The sequence below is a fragment of the Vigna angularis genome, chromosome 1 (genome assembly GCF_016808095.1).
Source record: "Vigna angularis cultivar LongXiaoDou No.4 chromosome 1, ASM1680809v1, whole genome shotgun sequence".
Classification (NCBI taxonomy): Eukaryota; Viridiplantae; Streptophyta; class Magnoliopsida; order Fabales; family Fabaceae; genus Vigna; species Vigna angularis.
Genome location: NC_068970.1, coordinates 46,060,945 through 46,081,540, shown reverse-complemented (window position 1 = coordinate 46,081,540; position 20,596 = coordinate 46,060,945). Strand labels below are relative to the sequence as shown.

The 20,596-nt window shown below is 32.7% G+C and overlaps 2 protein-coding genes across 2 annotated transcripts; both read right to left on the bottom strand.

Moving 5' to 3' along the window:
• Positions 1 to 594: 594 nt before the first annotated feature.
• On the bottom strand, positions 595 to 2,741 carry LOC108319375 (uncharacterized). The gene is made up of 4 exons (XM_017550485.2): positions 2,586 to 2,741; positions 1,441 to 2,286; positions 1,203 to 1,355; positions 595 to 1,110 (listed from the first exon to the last, which is right to left on the bottom strand). The coding sequence occupies exons 2-4, from the start codon at positions 2,284 to 2,286 to the stop codon at positions 823 to 825; spliced, it is 1,287 nt and encodes a 428-aa protein (XP_017405974.1). The 5' UTR covers positions 2,586 to 2,741; the 3' UTR covers positions 595 to 822.
• Positions 2,742 to 17,412: 14,671 nt separating this feature from the next.
• On the bottom strand, positions 17,413 to 20,336 carry LOC108319351 (probable methyltransferase At1g29790). Its single transcript, XM_017550460.2, has 2 exons — positions 18,788 to 20,336; positions 17,413 to 17,691 (listed from the first exon to the last, which is right to left on the bottom strand). Exon 1 carries the CDS (start codon positions 19,935 to 19,937, stop codon positions 18,810 to 18,812), a length of 1,128 nt encoding a protein of 375 aa, XP_017405949.1. The 5' UTR covers positions 19,938 to 20,336; the 3' UTR covers positions 17,413 to 17,691; positions 18,788 to 18,809.
• Between the last annotated feature and the right edge of the window lie 260 nt (positions 20,337 to 20,596).

Genomic DNA, 20,596 nt, shown 5'->3' with positions numbered 1-20,596 from the left:
AATTAAGTTTTTATAAACAAAGTTTTAATTTATTAAATATCAAAAAAATTATGTTTTTTCATTTACGACATCGTATCATATGATTACTTGATTTCAATCTCCTGGAAAAAGTAAAAAATAAAATAGCATTACGAAGCAAGTAAATCAAGTTGTAAAATAGAAATGGTTCTCATTCATATTTTATAAATCAATCTTAATCTTTATCTAAAATGTCAAGTTTAAACCAAATTATTCATACTTTTTAGCTAATCAAATTATAAGCATTCTTTAAAAAAAATAAAGAAAGAAAAAAAAAACTCTTTTACTCATCTTCGTTGTCTCTTGAGTTACCAAATAACTGCTTAGAATTCTTAACTTATTTTGCTAATATTCATGCCAAACAGTGTCTATGACGGATAATGATTTATGTAAAAATAAAATATTGGGCATCACATAATTACTATAATACGCCAATAAAATAGGATAATACACTTATTTTAAAAATAACAAAAATAATACGTGACATGGATATTTAAAAGCATATTAAAAATATTAAAACATAATAATACATAAACAGATTTAAATTACAACAATATACCTTAAACATTCTGAAAATAACAAATTATAAAGTATTATTATCTCAAAAGTGTAATTTGGGTACTTCACAATACATATCACAGAAATATCAAAGAGTATTGATATATTGAATACAAATACATAAAATAAAACAAATGGAAGTATCATAAGGAATACTGACTTAATACAAAGGACACATAAACACAAATTATTGATAATCCCATTTCTACATTCCTTAATCTAAAACTATCTTTCACTACTTATGTATCAAGCAAATAAAGTATTTATATTGGTAAAGAATGAAGAACGAGTAGAGTGTCTGAAGTCTTGGTGTGGAAGTTGTTCTGCCACCAACAGGTAGAAAAGCCCCATTACTCCAGTGTGACCACGACTGCTGCTATAGTTAGACTCTAGAGTCACAGTTTCACCATCCTTTATTTTTAAAGAACCTGGTTTTGGATAACATGTAGTCATTCCTACAATGTAGTTTTCCTCATTTCCTGCATCTTTTCCATTTCCATACGTAGCTATTGAAGAACATATTACCCTTCCATCCTGAAAACGTCACGTAGCATAATATTCATGTAAATTAAACTTTTGATCCACATCAATTGGAAATTAACAACGACTGCAACATTGAATATTACCTTTCCATATAAACTCGATCCAATACCACCTGAATGCTGGTGAGCAACACCATAGATGAGATAACCACCCTTTTGCATAGGGAAACTCGTTCTCTTAACATGAACACAGTCCTTTTCTTCACCAGGGCTGCAAGATTCAACATTGTACTCGGTCTGTAACAATGTTTTGCTGGTCAATTCTACGATCTAGTTTATGTTTTATAAAATTCAAGTTGATACAATCTACAAATTCACTTACCAAACAATTATGCTGAGGAATGGCTCCTGAAGAATCATCTGGTATTTTGAAAGTATCAGTGACATCGAATATGTAAATCTTAACAGGCACTATAAACTTGTCCCAATCAACCCACTTGACTGTGTATCTGAGATAGAGAGTCCTCTTTGGGCCATCAAAACCTTCCCTCAACATGCACTGGGTTTGATCGTAGCAACAAAACAAACCTCCTTTATAGTCTGACCTGATAGGCTTCCCATATTCATCCTCTGTAACATTGTAAAGGTCACACCTGCACTCAGTACACCCCAATTTATCCACCACACCGCGTGTATCAATGGCATGGATATTCAGCATCCATTTCTCCTCATACCCATCTGGAATTTCTGCTGGATCACCCACAACTATCCCAAAGGGATCAGGAACATCCGTAGCTGTTCCACGTGTTTCGGATCCAAGACCATAGTATTGTCCCAGCGTATTTCTCTGGCATACTCCGCTGTTCCTCACCAATACATGGCCAGATGGGCGAAGCAACCTATGACCATCGTACCTTGTTTGTGTTGTCACATGTTTTGGTTCGTAGTATCTTTCGACAACCCAGTGATGCAGATAGGTTTCATGGAGAGGCACTTGGTTCCCTGATTCATCAACTACTTCCGCGTTGAAACTCTTAAGAGCTATATGACCTCTGGGAAAATCAATATCGTAATCATATTTATTAGCAACCGATCCCGGTCCAAGTTCAAACTTGGGGGAAAGAAGAACTGCTGTTTTCACGTTACTTTCCAACTCCCCAAAAGCACCACAAGTTGTGCCCAATATCACCACAAGTATCGTCAACGGCATAACCAATTCCATTTTCATCTGTTAACAAAAACTTAATCAGTATCTAATTATCCATCGATTAAAGAAATTGAACAGATGCAGATTCCAAAGAAATGCACTTATAATATAATTATTCAATCAGAAATCAGAGAAACTTAGATTTAGACACACAGGGATGGTATAGTCCTCTGAATTTGAGTCACTAAATTAAGCCAAAAAAGTTTGCACAACAAAATTCAAAAGAAGAAAGCTAATAAACGCACTTATTATGAAAAAGTGAACATAATTAATTATGACAAAAAACCACAGAAAAGTAATTAGGAAAAATATTTGCGTACCCTACGTAAGTGAGAGCTTAGAAAACCCCACTGTCGAAGGCTTTGTTTAAATAGCGAAAGGTAGCAGGATCACAGTGTGGATCCATTTATTAGAGCACACTTGTACAAATTCTTCACTCAACTTCATTTATATAAAAACAATCACCTTGAATGGAATATTGGAGGCTTTCACACTTTGGGAAACTGAAAATTTGACTTTCTTTAACTACGGATTCATTCATATATCTTCGTCTTTGTTGGTATATATATGGGACAAATTCTACATCACACACTCGTTATAATTTCTTATTAAATAAACTCTTTAAAAGAAAATAAATTACATAATATGAAACTTTTGTGTTTTATATTTTAGATGGCAAAATAAACTCCGTGGTAGTCTCCAACTTGGACACTGACTTGTCAATGATGGTATTAATTTGCAAGCTTTTCTAAATTAAAATAAAAATAAAAATAATTCAAAAAATATTTTTATATTATTTTTTAAAATATACCAATATATTATTATTTATAAAATAATTTTTAATTATTAATAATAATACTTTTAAATTATTTAATAAAAAATATTAATTAACTAAATATTTACGTAATTTATTAATAAGCTACTAGGCGACCATGTATTTTACCTAAATAAAAAGTATCATATGGGTCCATATCACACAAATTATTTTCCAAAATATATTTGTTTTAAAAGTTATTTACTCAAATAAATCTACAGTCATTTTAATTTTTAAACTAAATCTTATAAATTTAATTTATATTTATTTTTATTAATTAAATACAATATTTTATTATTAAAAAGGATTGTAAAGTGAAAAAAAAAATGAAACTTTCAAAATATAATTTTCATATTTTATATGTAAGGACACATCATGTCAAAACTCTATGTAAGGACACATAATTGCAAGATCTGAACGCTGAAACCGAATGTGAAGTTTCGATTTTATCTATGATAGTCATGGTTTTATGTTTATTTTTCTGTCACTTACGCTGCAGTCATGCATGACGTATTATAGCTATACGTCCAAACAAGAATTTAAATTTTATCGTTTTATTTACTTTTCACAGGTCATTTGGTAGAGATTTTCAAAGGTAAAAAGATAGATATCTTCCACGGTGTGATACATATGTTTAAATATATTAGTCCTTTCAAGAAGGACATGCACTAGATTATGATTTTAAAATACTTTTAATGGAAGGTTTTGTCCTATTTAATTAAGATTTGACATGACATTAACTAAACCGCTTTATGCCACTTAATTATGATTTTATAATAATATATATAACTAAAGTTTTGTATTGATTTTATCAAAATTTTAAGAAAAGAAGTACAACGACATGTGACAGTATTAAATTAAGACTTTTGCAACAATTTTTTTGGTTTTTCAAAAAAATAAAAATTCCAACAGCTACTTTCATATGATTTCTGTTTATTCAAGCATCAAATAGTTGTATTCAAACTCTTACACTTTTTATCTTTCTCTTTCTTCATCTTCTTTCGGTAGACACTTTATTCTTCCATTAAATATAGTAAATACATTTATGCTATGTATTTTGATTGTTTAAATACTACTATGTAGAAAAAACTGTAATTTTAATTGTTTAAATCCAATCATAATAAAAAAAATGACAAAGGATTTAATTATGTTTTAGTCCAAAAATTTAAAATAATTTTTCGTTTGATCTCCAATTTTTTTTTAATTTTTTTTATCACTATTGAAAAAATATAATTAAATTTGAAAAATTTAAATCATTTTTAGACAAGACCATAAATCTTATATCCTAAACCACAAACCTAGTCTCTAAATCTTAAAGTTTGAATCCTAAACCCCATACAACTAATTTCAGTCACTCGAATTTAGACTTATAAATTCTAATCATATATTTATAATTTGAGAAATTAAAAACTAAATTTTGGACCAAAACAAAAATTACTCCAAGGCAATCAACATATACTTAAACCAACTCTAAGTTTGAAAATATTATCCAAACAAAAAAGTCCAACAATTTATGATTGCATAATCTTTTAAAATTAGAAAAAAGATGATGAAATGGGTTTATAAATCTTGATCAATACGTCTTAGAAATAATAAATAATTTAAAGATTGAACGAACATTGTTGTCAAAATAATAAAATAGAACAGAGTATATTGGCATTAGTTTTGTTTGATAAGGATTGACACCAAATATTATATTGAGAAAGTCAAATAACATTAAGTTGAATCTGATAAGTAACTTCCTTTCTGTTTTTGGGTGAATTGATACATAACCTCGTCATATCTACCTATTGTTTTCCCTAAAATCTATTAAGAACGTGCATCACGTATATGAGTTTGCACCACCACATCATAACATAGTAGTCTAAAATTGGAACTCGTAATTGGATCATAATTCAGCATGTATTAACGATAACAATATATATAAAATAACATAAAAGCATACAATATAATTTAATAATATAAATATGGAAAAACCGGTTATTTACATTTTTTTTACTTTTTAAATGTAAAATAATATGTTAGGGTGAATTGAGAATTTAAAACAAAGACTAACTTAAAACCTAATTTAATCTAAAAGAAAAATTTACTCTCTTTTGTTTTAGTCAAAAAATAAAATTTAATTAGTTAGAGTGTCAGGACCTTTAAATTCAGTAGATAGTGCAATCTAGGTGTAAGTGGAAGATATGTGTGCAGAGCTGAGTGACTGATCGGTTTATTGATGGTAGTATATAAGCAAATTTTTCAAATGTCGTGCCACTTTCTACATGCACTCATTCTCTTCAACCTTCTGAGTTTCAGTTTTCTCCTCCTTCTCTCTAAATTTCTTCTCCTTCTCTCTACAAATTCTTACCTTTTCCTTCTTCCGATCATCATTCAGGCAACACCTAAGTATTCTGGGTGTCAAGCTCTCTCTTTTAAGCCGATCAAGTTGTTGTTTTGGAGTTGGTAAGTTAAACCCCTTCGTCCTTTTAGGATTTATGCATTTACTGTTACATGCAAGCATTGTTTAGCTTGCATGTGTTCATCAAACTCTCCCTTTGAATCTATCTTCTGTCTTTGGATCTATGATTGGTTCATTTTCACCAATCAGCAGTTGTTGGAGGTTACAGAAGTTACTGACAGTGTAGGCAATACGGTGGAAGCATAGAAGTTTTCTAGGTTTCGAGGTAAAGGAAGCTAGTAATTTAATTACATTTTCTGTGTTTGTGTTTGGAATCTATGTTTGAGCGGTTGCATGTATGAACAATTGTATGTTTGATTGAATTGTATGAAATATTCTGTGTTTGAACGAAACATGTGAGGTGGTTGATGGGTTCTACACGTTTTGTAGAAAATCTAGCGATCAGTATAGAACGATCGGTTTGGTATCATGTTTAAACAATATTCAGTTTCGTAGTGATAATCTGGTTAAGTGTGGTATTGACGTTCGGTTTTAAAGGTATTTGTTTTGATCTCGACAGTTGTAGGGTAGGTATTATCTTTTAATAATAGTCATAATAGGTTAGCACTCGTTCTTAGTAGTATTCGGTTTGTATTGGTGATCGGTCTCTTAAGAGTTTACTTTGAGGATCCTTAGTTGATAATCGATCTGTCTTGTATTGATATTTAGGGAATATAGTAGTTGGTCTAGACATAACAATTGAATGTAAACAGTGTTCGGTCACATACTGATCTCGGTAGTGCTCCGTCTTATACTAAGCGCTCGACCTCAGTAGTGCTCAGTCTTATACTAAGCGCTCGGTCTTAGTAGTGCTCAGTCTTATACTAAGCGCTCGATCTCAGTAGTGCTCAGTCTTATACTAAGCACTCGGTCTCAGTAGTGCTCAATCTTATACTAAGCGCTCGGTCTCAGTAGTGCTCAGTATTATACTAAGTGCTCGGTCTCAATAGTGCTCGTTCTTGTACTAGCACTCGGTATGTATTGGGTTAGATCTAAATTCTAAGTGTTAGGCCTAAGCTGATAGTGTTCAGCCAAAGCAAATAGTGATCGATCTAAGGCGATAATATTTGGTTGTTTTAGTGTTCGACCCTAAAATTGTGTTTAGCTCATGCTTGAGTCTTATTCTTTAAATGACCAGTCGATCATGATCTTATGGGTAGTGATTTTCCGTCTGGTCTTGTTCATTAAGACTTATAGATCGTTTTGTTCGGTCGTTCTCAAGGGTGGTGTTGTTTTAATGTTGTTTGGAATTATATAAGTGAAGAAGTATGATGACATTATGGTATGTTGTGAATTGTATTATATGGATATGAACGAGTATTCCAAGGAGGAATATCTCAGAAATGGTATTGGGATTTGTAGAGTATGAATGTGGGTATTGTTAAGCTGGCGTTTATCCTGATATTCTGTGATTACTCATTCTCACGTAGAGAGGAGTAACTCATGTGTGAGAATGACAAGAGGTCCTAGTCCATAAGTGTAACTTGGGCGAGGTATAATGGACTAACCCCGGTGACAGCTGTTGAGGGCATCCCAGCTACTACACCATCCGGGCGCAAAAAACGTCGTAGCTACACAATTCATACAGTTCGGACAGTCAGAGTAAAAGTGGTCGGTCAGTGCATATATCATATGTTCGGTCATTGTTCAGAATGTATGTTTGGTTGTTGCATGATTTATGTAATTGGCTTTACTTACTCTTGTATGTGTTTGAATTATATGTTGTATCGGATTAATTAAATTACTCTAGCTTACCCTACTTTCCTGTCTTGTCTTATGTTTTCTGATTCGAACGTTTTCTCTATTGCAATGATCATCTTGTGGATGTGGGCAGAAGGTGATGATTGTTCAGTGGAGCAGGCTCTGGAAGATGTTAAACTTGTAGTCTAGTAGGACCGATCGATCAGCAGCTTGTTTATATTTTGTAAACCGTTCGGTTTATACCGTGGATTGTATAACCGATCGGTTTGTTCATATGTTTTGTAACTACTTTCTTAAAGTTTTAATTTTATAGTTATTTTGGATAATTGTATTGTTAAAATAATTTAACAGCTCATGGATAACTGATTTAATATATTATTAATTGTGATAGATCTATAATATAGTTATGCTATATTTTAGGGATGTTACATAGAGCATTTCAATATATGATTTGTCTAACATTTGTTTCAAAGTTCTTTTTTTATTTTTTTTCTTTTGTCTTCATTTTTTTTCTTCTATAACGTTTTATTTACTCATTTTTTAAGTTTTTAATGTTTCATCTTTACTTTATGACTTTTAACTCTTTTAGTAACTATCAGGTCAATAATAAATAAAATCTTCATGTTTTAAAACATCATCACTTTGGGTTTATCATCACACAACCCCTGGCCTTTAACTCTTCAGAGCAAAAGGCTAAAAAAATATATGACCAAATTATCTTGATTTATTTTTGGTCTACCATTTTGGACCTATCATCACACGACTCCCTCAGCCTTAGCACCGTAGAACGTAAGGCTATACAATTTTAATTTTGGACTAATGATATATCTCTTATTATAAGCCCAAACAGTGTTGGGCTTCCAAAAAGAACTACTAGGGTGCATGACAACTTAATATTACATTTTCTAGTTTGTAATGTTTGGGAATATAAAATGTAAACATGTTCCCTCTCATGGCTCAATGTTCTTTCACTCATTAGGCATCATTTAGAGAAATCGACCAAACTTTCTGACCATGTTTTATTTGATAAAAGTACATGAATTTATTTGCAATAGGTGTTATTTGTAAATATTTACAAAAGATTTCAAAATCCTTAAGACAGGTCCAACTATTAAGGTGTAACTGACTCGATACCACTAGCATCATGGACAACATATGATACTCAAAAGTAGACAAAGGAAACACAACATTTAAGTCTTTAAACATAAATTCATATATAAAGTAAAGTTAACAATATCATATAAAGGTTTTTGGAAGACCTTATCACTCTCATTACAAGCATCAACCTCTACAAACTCAACCCTTTCTTGATGGAAAATGTTAAAAGACGAAATAAAATCTTCTACCGACTTGATATTAAGAAAATCAGAAGTAAAGGTTGTAACCTCCCCTTTAACCCAAAAGTAATCGGGATCAATAATGGGAGGAAATCTATTTCATCTACCCCTTTTAAGAGGTTCTTCAGGGACCTCTAAAAAATTCATAGCCTTACACTTCCCTTTACACCCTTACAGATAGGACAGAGGGGAGGAAGAGAGTTAGGTTCCTCTAAAGAACCTTTTTGAAGGATATAATTAGTACAACTTGAAAAATCATCATCTCTAGTGGTAATACTCTATTGGCTAACCAAGGGATGTATTTCAATAAAGGAATTAGAAATAGAAGAGGAAGACATAGGGACATACCTAGAACAAGGAAGAAAACAAGCTTTGAAGCTTGGACGAGGAAGAGTGTGAAATGAAACTAGGGTAATAACTTAGAGTAGAAAAGAAATATAAGAGGAGATGAAGGGATTGAACGTTTGAAATGGGGTTTGAGAGAAAACAAAACACTCTACACAATGGTGGCAAAGTAATTCCAAACGATTATTTTTGTAATTAAAATTAAATTTTAAATCAGAAGACGCCACGTGCCAATAAAGGTATCGGAAAGGATGCTTGCCAAAAGTTCTAAAGGCAATAATCACAACTATAACACCTGTTAACGAGTCATAGTAATTAGAAATAGAAGAGGAAGACATAGGGACATACCTAGAACAAGGAAGAAAACAAGCTTTGAAGCTTGGACGAGGAAGAGTGTGAAAGAAACTAGGGTAATAACTTAGAGTAGGAAAGAAATATAAGAGGAGATGAAGGGATTGAACGTTTGAAATGGGGTTTGTGAGAAAGCAAAACACTCTACACAATGGTGGCAAAGTAATTCCAAACGATTATTTTTGTAATTAAAATTAAAATTTCAAATCAGAAGACGCCACGTGCCAATAAAGGTATCGAAAAGGATGCTTGCCAAAAGTTCTAAGGCAATAATCACAACTATAACACCCGTTAACGAGTCATAGTAATTAAATCTACAAAAAAGTTTGATCTTGTGCCTAATTAAATAATTGTCATAGTTAACAACATGCTAAAAAGGGGTCGATCTTATGTCCAATAAATTGTTAGACCAACTATGAACTTGGTCAAGAACTAAGCATACCGTATAAACTTGTTTGTTAAATAACATCGTTCATTATGAGTTCATGACTCCTCATGAGAGCATAAATGACCTTTCTAGGAGGATTACCAGAAGCATGACAGGAAGGGAGACCTCTAATCCCTTTTTTTTACTTTATTTACCATTAGTTTATGTTGACTTTGTTTGTGTTAACCATTACTTATATGTTTGTTTTGTAGGCTTTGCTAGTAGCACCTTGGAGGAGAGTGGCACACATTTGGAGAGGAGAAGAGGCTTGGGCTTTACTAGTACATATCCTTTTTATACCAATTAAAAAAGGTTTTCTATATCGAGCTGGTATAGAAACAAGGAGTATAGAAAGCATCGAACTTCCTACATCGATTCTGGAACCGATATAGAAAGTTCTTCTTTTTATATCGGTTAAGGACAAAACCAGTATAAAAAAAACTACAATCTTATAAAATTAATTGTAGTGTGCCGATCAAGCCCATGTTTATAAAGTTAATTTTTAAGAAAATAAAACTCAAGAATTTGCCTCGCAGACGCTATGTAAAGGGTAATAAAAAGAATTGAAAGTGCTTATGCAACATGTATATTGCATCTAGCACTGAAGTGAAATCATCAATATTTAGATTTACAAATCTAATTGAAGTTATAAACTTGATTATAATAAAATTAAATTCAAACTCAATTTAAGTAGAAACTCAATTTCAATGGAACGGCAAGTGATGCAATTTGATTCTAAATCCAAATAAAATTAAAATTGTAAATCCAAGATGATTCCAAATTTCAAATTTAAGTCTCAGGTTCAATTACAAATCTAATTTCAACCTGTAATTTGAAATTCAATGTGTATATAGCTTATTAAGCCTAATTACAAAGTAAACATTCAAAAATCAGGGTAATCAAACAATATATCAGTGCACAAAGTAATCAAACAACATATTACTCCAATGTACCAGACCATGCATAAAAAGTTCACAAAGTATAATAGTGTAAGAAAAATGAGTCAATATTTTATTATCAAGGCATAATAATATGACAAAAAATACATGTTAAACCACACTAACTATGACTCCATAAACTTTTGAAATGTTTAACACCTTGACATAATAATATAATTGTCTTAAGACTTCTCTTCAAATATTTTAAGTTGAAAAATAAATCATACTGACGAAAAAACAATTATCCCAAAGAAAGGCGTATATGCAGGTGATCCATTTAAGCAATTATTAATGGATCATACTGAAGTTTGGTGATCCTAGGCTCTAAGTTCTAGGAATGAACCTAGAGTTGCATTTAATAAAACTCATAGGACTTGATCATTTACAGCTTCATATTTAATAGAGATCCATTACAAGAGAGGAACAAAGTGGTGAAGTCGAACTTCAACATGTGTTTAATCATTTGAAAGTCACTTCTTTTAATCCAAACAACTTTTATCATGCTTTTTACTCTATTTTTATGAATCAAATATGTTTTGAACACGTTACAATCATTTCACGATGTTATCAACAATCAAATTAGTTAAAATATTGTGTTTTCTGCCAAATCCCTGTGGATAAGACAATTGTTATACTACAAACTACCCAGTATACTTGTTAGTATGTTTCGTTATTACTTGGCTATCAACAATTAGCTACTTGGGGCTTTGATAGAAAAGTTGTGTGGCCGCTAGCGAAACATTCGGTGGTGACCAGTGTCATAGTGGTGACCCTGGCTGAGTGGGTTACACGTAGTGGAGTTGGGTGTTCCTCCCTTTGTGTCTCTCACGAGGAAAGAGAATTGAAGAGTTTACCTTTGTGAAGGAAGAACATCATTTGCGAGTTTGGATTTATTTTTTTTGAAGAATAGGGACTTATGGTTTGGGTCTGACTCATTCCTACTATCGCATCACTTTTTATACCGATTTTATTGACTAACCAATATAGAAAATCTTTTCCAATTTTACAAAAAGTTCTACCGCATCCTTTTCTATACTGGTTTAAAATCTAACTAGTATAGAAATGTACTTTTCTATACTAGTTCTAGCTCCAAACGGTTAGAAAATGTTGCATTATTTATAAAATTATCACCACATCTTTTTTTTTATACCTAGTAGATTATAATTGATATAACACTAAGCTATAAAATGTGTTTTTTGCACTAGTGTTTGGCCCACATGGATGAGGCATCTCCTCTGAAGCTTGGAGAGTAAAGGTTTACCTTTCTAGAAGGTAAAGGGCGCTTCAGAGCCTTGGGGAGCAAGGATGATCATGCCTTCCATACCTAGGTGTCTTCTTTAGATGACTTAGTTTCTAAAAGCCTTCTTATTGTTTTTGTCTTTTGTTTTTGCTAAAAGGTCCATTCCATCACCTATAAAAGACGACATCTTTCTCATGTAAAAGAGTTGAATATTTTGAGTTTATACACTTATATTTGACCACCCTATGTGAGTTGGGCTCTTTTTGTAGTGTCTCTTTCTCTTAGTCTTGTTTTGAGCTTGGTCTCAAGTGGCAGCATCCCCACCTCTTTTGGGTTGGTGAGACTTTGTTTCCCAAGTGGAATGATTCCACCTCTACCACCTTCCCCTTTTAGTCTTTCATCTTTTGTTTAATTTTCTTTCATGTTCATGTTTATTTGTGCATCTTTATGGTTCGACTATTATCATTTCTACATGCTTATATTTTCATTTTTGTTTAATTGAACCTTTTTCTTTTCTTGTGAATTCTTGGAAGTGAACCTTCACATCTAGATAGCCATTTGGTTATTTTAATATCCAATGGAGATCTTCTTTAGGTTTTCTTCACCTTAAACAATGTAATTCTTAGAAATAAAATGGGTCTTCATAATAATTTACAATTAGTTATTAAACTTCCAACTCATGAAACTTATGCACCTACTTAATCTATTATTATAATTAATTATGTATGTTAGTATAGTCAAATAAGCCTAATAGCTAAGGATCCAAATATGTGATCCAATTGATATATTAACCATCATGAAATAAGGGAAAGATATAATGTTTATGTGATATATGATTATGATAGAAACAAAACTCGTTGAAAATATTTATCTATTTGATATTCATAGGTCTTAAAAGGCTATGAAGATGCAACTACTTAATAGAAATACAATTCATTTTATTATCATTTTTATTCAAAAATATTTATTAAAATTCTCTTATTAACTTAAATGTGGATGATTTTTTATAGGTGCAACTTTTTGTCTTTGTAATTGACGATCACATGTCAACAATTCGATCAGTCCAGCTCAAAAACTACTCAACCAAATTTGATAAAAATATATATATTTCAATAAATCTTACTAGATCTTCGTAACTAGTATTTTGTTTATATTATATATTCGGAATAAGAAAATTCTTTTCTAACTCTATCATTTTCTTCTGCATTCTCGTAAATACTAAAGTCTCCACTTGACCTTTGAGTTTAATTTTTTTTTTTTAAATATTGCAATTCATAAAATCTTTCAAATTATGTCATACAGGACACATAGAAAAATTTATACCAGACTAACCCTATCTAGTTTAGAAGTCAATTTTGACTTTTATATTATATAATTTATAAGTTAATTTTGTATTTTAAATTTCAGAATTTAAAAATTATTTTTTAGTGAAAAAATTTATAAATTACATAGTTCAAAAGTCGTCTTTTACAAATAACTTCTAGATTTTGAATTGCTCAATTTAAAAATATTTTTTCCATAAAAAACTTCCAAATTATATAATTTATAAGATATTTTTGAATTACACAATTTAAAAACCATTTTTTACATTAAAAAATAACACTTTTAAACTATGCAATCCAAAAATATTTTTTGAATTCTAGGAAAAGGTAAAACGAAAGTTTTTAAACTCTGTTTTAAATACTTATATAATTAAATATGTTTTAAATATTTATTTATAAATATATATGTAAAAAGAAAGAAATTAAAAGAAGTGGCAGATTCTATGGTGAGATGAATTACAATTTTTAGTTCGCTTTTTGTAACATAACCTGTCTCGTTTTTAATAAATTAAAACTACATTGAACTAAAGGATGTCAGCTTGACTTGTTTCTCTTCCTAATTGTAAAATAAAATTTGGATATTCTTCCATGAGTCTACAACATAACATATGAAGAGAGTGACAATAACAGCAAGATAGTTTCTTCATGCATTTCCATAAATTTCTTCTTGTACTCTATTATAAGGAAGAAATCCCATATTTCCCTTGTAATTTGAAAATAAAAAATAATTTGAAATTATACATTCCAGAAACTTTTTAGATTGTATATTTGAAAAAGTAAAAGATAACTTATAAACTATACATCTTAAAATTTATTTTGTATCTTCTAAATGCACATTGGAAGTCAAGATGGTAAACCCAGAGAAAATAACAAAAAACAAAACGAATTGTTCAGTTTAAAAATGGCAAAATAGAAAAAGATTTGAGGGTGCGGGGAAAACTTACGGAGGTGCAGGAAGAAATTTCCTAACAGCAAAGGGATGGCATGCAAGAAGGAGGGGTTTTGCTCCCTCCACCACCACACCTTTCTCCCTCCACCTCTCTTTTACTATTTTATCCCTCAGTAAAATTTTATTTTTAAGGTTATTATTTTTTAATTTTACCCATTCACAACCTATTTCATTAATAACCTATTCTAGTCTCGTACATGAGTAAAATACTTTTCTTTCGTCGTTGTGAGATACTACAAGTTGCAAAGGTTGGTGGTGGTGAAAAGAATTACCAAGCAGTCTCCCTCTCGTGGTGCAATGCGTGGAGTGGTGCAGTGTGTGGAGTGTTTCCTCGTATTCGAATAAACCTTGAAATAAAACCCTAAAAAAAAAAACGTAACCTTTAAAGGGAGGTCAACATCCTTCAACGGATGTCAACATCCTTCAACGGATGTCAACATCCTTCAACGGATGTCAACATCCTTCAACGGATGTCAACATCCTTCAACGGATGTCAACATCCTTCAACGGATGTTGACATCCATTGAAGATGTCACCTCCCGTTTAAAGGTTACGTTTTTTATTTTAGAGTTTGTTTTATTAGGGGACATCTCCGTTGATGTATACTTCCTCACGTTGGTTGATGCTCTAGACATTCCTCGATGTTCCTCCACACCACGGCGGCGACACTCCTTCACACCACGACGGCAATGGAAGCTTTCAAACCAAAAAAAAAAAACTGGGAAGAAAAAGGAATTGAAGTGCGGGAGGTGGGGAGGTGAAACGAAAATGGAGAAAGGGGAAGAGAGTTCCGTGGGTGGGTGCTGGGAAAGTAAAATTAGGGTTTCAAATTATTTAAAATAGGGTAAAAGTAAAAATCTTTTTAACTAAGGATATAATTGTATTTAAAATAGTGTGAGGAGGTGGAAGAAGTATAGGGTGGTGGTGGAGGGAGCAACACCCAAGAAGGAGTGACACTTAGGATGAGAAAAAGTTGAACTGGATAAAGATTCTCTTTGGAGTGTTACTCCCTCCCCACCACACATTGTTCCCTATATCCCTTATTCCCCTTTTTCCCCTTTAAATGATGGTGGTTAAAAAATTTACTTTTCACCAATTTCATTTAATTAATTATGAAGTGAATTAATTATAATTACGTAAATAATTATAAAACAATTAATTTAAAAACTATCTAAAAATTAATTTACAAAACAATAAATTAATAAAGTAAAAAGTAAAAAATAAAAAAAATCATTGAATGGCTTCAACGGATATGGAAAATCCATTTAGACTTCAAAATATATACCCAGCACAACACATGTTCACATAATACATATCAGCGCAACGAAGACAATATACATTCAAATCAATTTATATATCATGCTATCTATTATGCAACAGAACTACCAACCTGGCACAAGAAAGAAAACATCAAACTCTACGGATGGAGAACAAATAGTAACACAAACCAAGCACCACATGAACTCAATAAGAAAATGAAGAACAAACAACAATAAGATGGAGCAAAACAGAAATGGGGAATGAGGGATGGAGCTTGACGGGAATGGGGAATGGGAGAACGAGGAAGAGAAAAATAAGAGAAGAAGAGAGAAAGTAAGAGTGTGGGGTGGGGGTAAGATGTGGGAGAACGAGGAAGAGAAAAATAAGAGAGATAGAGAGAAAGTAAGAGTATGAGGGTGAGGTTGGGGGTGGGGTGTGGGAGAAAGAGGAAGAGAAGAATAAAAGAGAAAGAGAGAAAGTAAGAGTGTAAGGGTGGGGTTGGGTTGTGCGGCTGAATGAAGTTTGAGAGGTAAAAAATTGAGATTTTAAGAAAAAGTTAATGGTAAAAGTAATAAAGAGTATTTTTGAAATTAAAAAAGAAACAAAGAGGTGTAGGAAAATAAGGATCTTAAGAAAAAGTTAAAAAAGATTAATGATACAAGTAATAAAGGGTATTTTTAAAATTAAAAAATAGACAAATGTAAAGAGTGTGTGTGGTGATAAAGGGAGTAACACTCTTATGTTCATTGCTTATAAAAAAAAGTCCAATTTATTATCTATTAGATATATGTATAAAAAACACCTATAAATTTTTAAAATTTATTAATATTAATCAATACCTAAAGATATTTAAAAAGAGAATTTTATAAATTTTTAAAATAAAATATAAACAAAATCTAAATAAAATTATAAAAATATAAAATATAATATAAATTAAAATTTGATTTTAATTAAATTTAACTTAATAAAATATAAATTTATTTTGATTTTAAATAAAATACTGGTTGTGGATATGAGTAATATAATACTGACACCAAACTTATTTATAAAAAAATATTATTATATGTAGATAATAGATATTTATAAATACTAACTATTCGGTACATATATCCATGGATAGGAAAATGTTTGCCATCTCTTAATAGGGCAGTTTGATCTTATACACACCCACAGGGAGCTTGTGAAAAAGAGGGTGGTGCAAAATGAAATAGTTTTCTCTTAAATAACCATATGATAATTTTATAACCTCTCGTAGTGGTCTTTTTTCTATGCTAGACGTTTAGAAGGGCAGCTTCTTCCTGCACCACTATATATTTTTTCCTGCATTCCTATATAAAAGAAATTTCTCTTTTTGTTCTTTTACATTGTACAATTTAGAAGCCAAAAAATAATTTATAAAAGCCATTTCTTTACTTTAAAAAAGACTTCAGATTACATGTTTGCTTCCAGATTTCATAATTTGAAAACTTCCAAATTGAACAAATTAAAAGCAAATGACTTCATAAGTATACAATCTGTAAACTCTTTTTTACTTACCCTTTCCAACAACTTCTGGAAGTCATTTTTGGTTTCAAATTGTGTAATTCAAAGAAAAAATATAATTCAAAAATAAAAAATAACTTCTATAGTGTATAATTCAGAAAACTTTCGGATCATATGATTCAAAAGTCATTTTTAATTTCCAATCAATATAATCTGGAAAACACAAAAATGAGAAAATTTGTTTATAAATACGGAAGTACATGAAGAAATATATAGAGATATATGAAGCAACTGCCGTTTAGGTGAATTAAATATTGAAAGCTGACTAAATATTGAAAGCTGACTTGAAGGTCTAGCCTGGCCAAGCTGAGTAAAATAAGATTAGGGGCTTCATATTAATAAGTTACAGAAGTGGAAATGACATGAAACTTATTTATTTTTCATGTTGAATTCATATTCACACAAGTTTTCCAACAATGATAAATGAATTATCAAATGAATGCGGACGATCGATAATGATAAATGGCAAGCCAAGAAGAAAGAAAATGGCGTTTCTTATATTTATTTCAAAACAATTAATTAGGCATAATAATTTAATAAAATATAAGTAAAAAAACGATCACAAAAACTATTTCCTCAACCAGGTTCCCCAAGTCCCCACGGATATACACCTGTCATCGACTTCTTCTATCTTTGTTTCAACGGGTTATGATCCATCACTGGGCATGAAAATTGCTTCATTACGTGCCCCGTAAACACCTATCAGCAAGGAAATCCGGATAAACCGACCTGTTTATCATCCTTACAGCATATCAAACTGCAATGTGCAAAACAGAGCCAGAATAATCAGATCAGAGACAGAAATATGAAGTTGCAGAGTAATTATATATCGTCAAAGTAACATATTAACCAAGAGAATTGAGAAGCATTTATAAAAGAAAAAGAGATAAATGGTGTCCTAAATTTACAGGATTCATTTAGATCAAGCACTGGCACACCCTACTAACTAACATTTAAATCACGTTATGTTTGTTTTACAGAACACTATCCGGCAATGTTTCAGGCAATCGTTAAGATGTCCAAGAACAACCAGAAATGTAGCCGAAGTACTCTTTGTAATTTATAAACTTGAGCAATCATCTTCTCTTGAGCAAGCTTTTAAGGTCTAATTCTAATCCACAAACAATAGTTGGCATCGAAAGCGGCCCCCCTCTTTTTGACAACCAGTACATCAAATTTAAACTGACATTAATAATCACACAATGAACTTCAGATTAAATTAGGAGCCAAAATACACTCTTACGTTATTTAAACAGAGACTTAACCAATAGAAAAATGCACTCATCTAGGTGTAAACTGAAACATCAAACCTTTTTTTTAAGGAATAACTCCAAAACACCGCCATTATTTTATTGGTTAATTCATTGATTTAATTTTCATAGGTCAATTTAAAGAAGTTTACATTATCAATCAACAACAACCGATCCTATACATAACTTCTGAAGTAATTACTATAAAAATCAATAATTGCACTATATATGGAAACTTATACATGACATTAAAAAAACATCATATTTACATTATTATAAATAAATACAAGAGAATTTACACAGTTATACCATAAAAAAATATTGCAATGTGTGATTACATACTTACCATAACTTTTTATTGGTTATTGACTTTTAAAATTAATGTCTTCAAATAAAAGCTGGCTTCATAATTAAATTACTACGAAGCAACTTGTAAAATTGGCTTCTACCTAGAGGTAAGGGCAAGTTTCAATAAAATAGATAGAGCAAGAACAACAATGATATTAACTTGTACAGTATCTATCTTGGGTTTATGATCAATTAGCACCGTTCTAGTTAGATTCTTAACTAAATGATTATAGAGTTAATTTGCAAATTCTCTACCTTTATTTGGGTCTAACGAGCGTCATCTGGACACAGGCTTCTGCAGCAATGCTGTCAAGAAAACTTCACCATTCTTGACGCCACTAGCATCGGTCTTATTCCCCGTCGCCCACTTCACCTTCTTGTAGCCCAATTTCCCAATCAATGGCGCATACAACTTCTCAAGATCCACCCGTTTGCTGAAAAAGTGATCCACCCAAAGGTATCCTCCACCCCTCAGCACTCTATCAGCATCAAACAGCAGAAACTCCAACACCGTCACCGGGATCCACCGGTTCACGGCGCGCCCGCACCGCACCAGATCCACCACTCCATCGAACAGCGGCAGCCGCTGCTGAAGCGGCACGTGCAGCGGCACCAGTCCCCGCAGCGCCACGGCCTCGCTGTTCGGGGCCGCCACGTTCATCGTCGTGGTCACCACCGTCACGTTTCGCAGTTTCATTGCGGCGGCAAATGATCCGGTGCCGCCGCCGACATCGAGGCCGAGCCGGAGAAACGACTTCGCCGCCTTGGCGATCTGGAACAGTTGGTTAATCGGGAGATCCAAGTCGCTCTTGTAAGAATTGAACTTGGAAACGTCGCGTGAGGGTTCGAAGCCGAGGTTAGGGTTTTGCCTGTTGAGGCAATCAAAGGATTTGCAGGTGTAGTGATCCCAAACGACAGCGTTGTCGGGGAGGGAGGAGGGGAAGGGATTTTGCGGGAGGGAATTGGGGGGAATGGGTTTCTGTGGCGTTTGGGAGAAGCAACGGCGGCGGGGGAGTGGGTGGCATCCGCGGAGGATTAGGGATTCGGCGAGGTCGGAATCGGAAGGGCAGAGAGAGAAGGGAGTGTAAGTCATGTATTTATGGAGGAGTTCAGGGTGGTTGTGGCATGATGAAGCAATTGGGGAGAGGTGTGAGTAGAGGAGTAGATCTGAGGGGATGGTTGATTTTTTGGAGGGGTTAGAATTCTGGAGGCGCGTGAGGTGGTTGATGGTGGCGCGTATAGTGTGGAGCTGGTGAAGGAGTTGGTCTGGGACAGGTGGTGGTGGTTTGGGGGATTTGGGGGATTGGAGGGTGGAGGAGAGGTGGTAGAGGGAGATAATGTTGGTGGCCACCATGGCTATAAGGAGGAGCAAGTTCAGGGTCATGGTGGTGAAGGTGAACCCCATTTTCCTCACTCACACTCACTTTCTCACTCTCACTCTCACTCTCACTCTCACTCACAGTGTTTGTGATTATCTCTCTCTTTGCCTTTTTGTTTTGGTTTGGAGTAAATTAGTGTTGGAGAGCTATAACTGCTGTTTCTGAGATTCAACAGTGGGGTTTGGAGGTTGACTATTTTGGACTTGATTTACCTAGGAGTGTGGGAAGTGGAATAAGACTAACATAGTGTATAGGAGAATTGATGCATACCAAATTCAAACCTTTGGGTAGGATGGTAGGGCACTGATTGGGATCTGTATTCTTTGTAGGACCAGGAATCTATATTTACTGTTTATGTAAATCTAGGATGCAGAATCTATTATATTTCTGCTTCTGTTATGCAAAATGAACCAAAATTTGGTTTATGCTAAGTAAGTGGTTTTCTCTTATTTCAATATTGGTAGAGTTAAATGTGAAGTGGATGTGATGTTAAGTTTATGCGAGGGGTTTCAATGACTTGAATAGAAAGGACTTTGGATGTGGATCTGATCTAATGTGTGGTCTTGTCATATTTCAAGAATTGCTTATCTGCTAACAATTTCAGCACATTTATGCATAACATGTGTTACCCACATTTTTTAATTGTTTCTGTTAGGGTTGAGAAAAAGACCGACCCGTCCCAAAC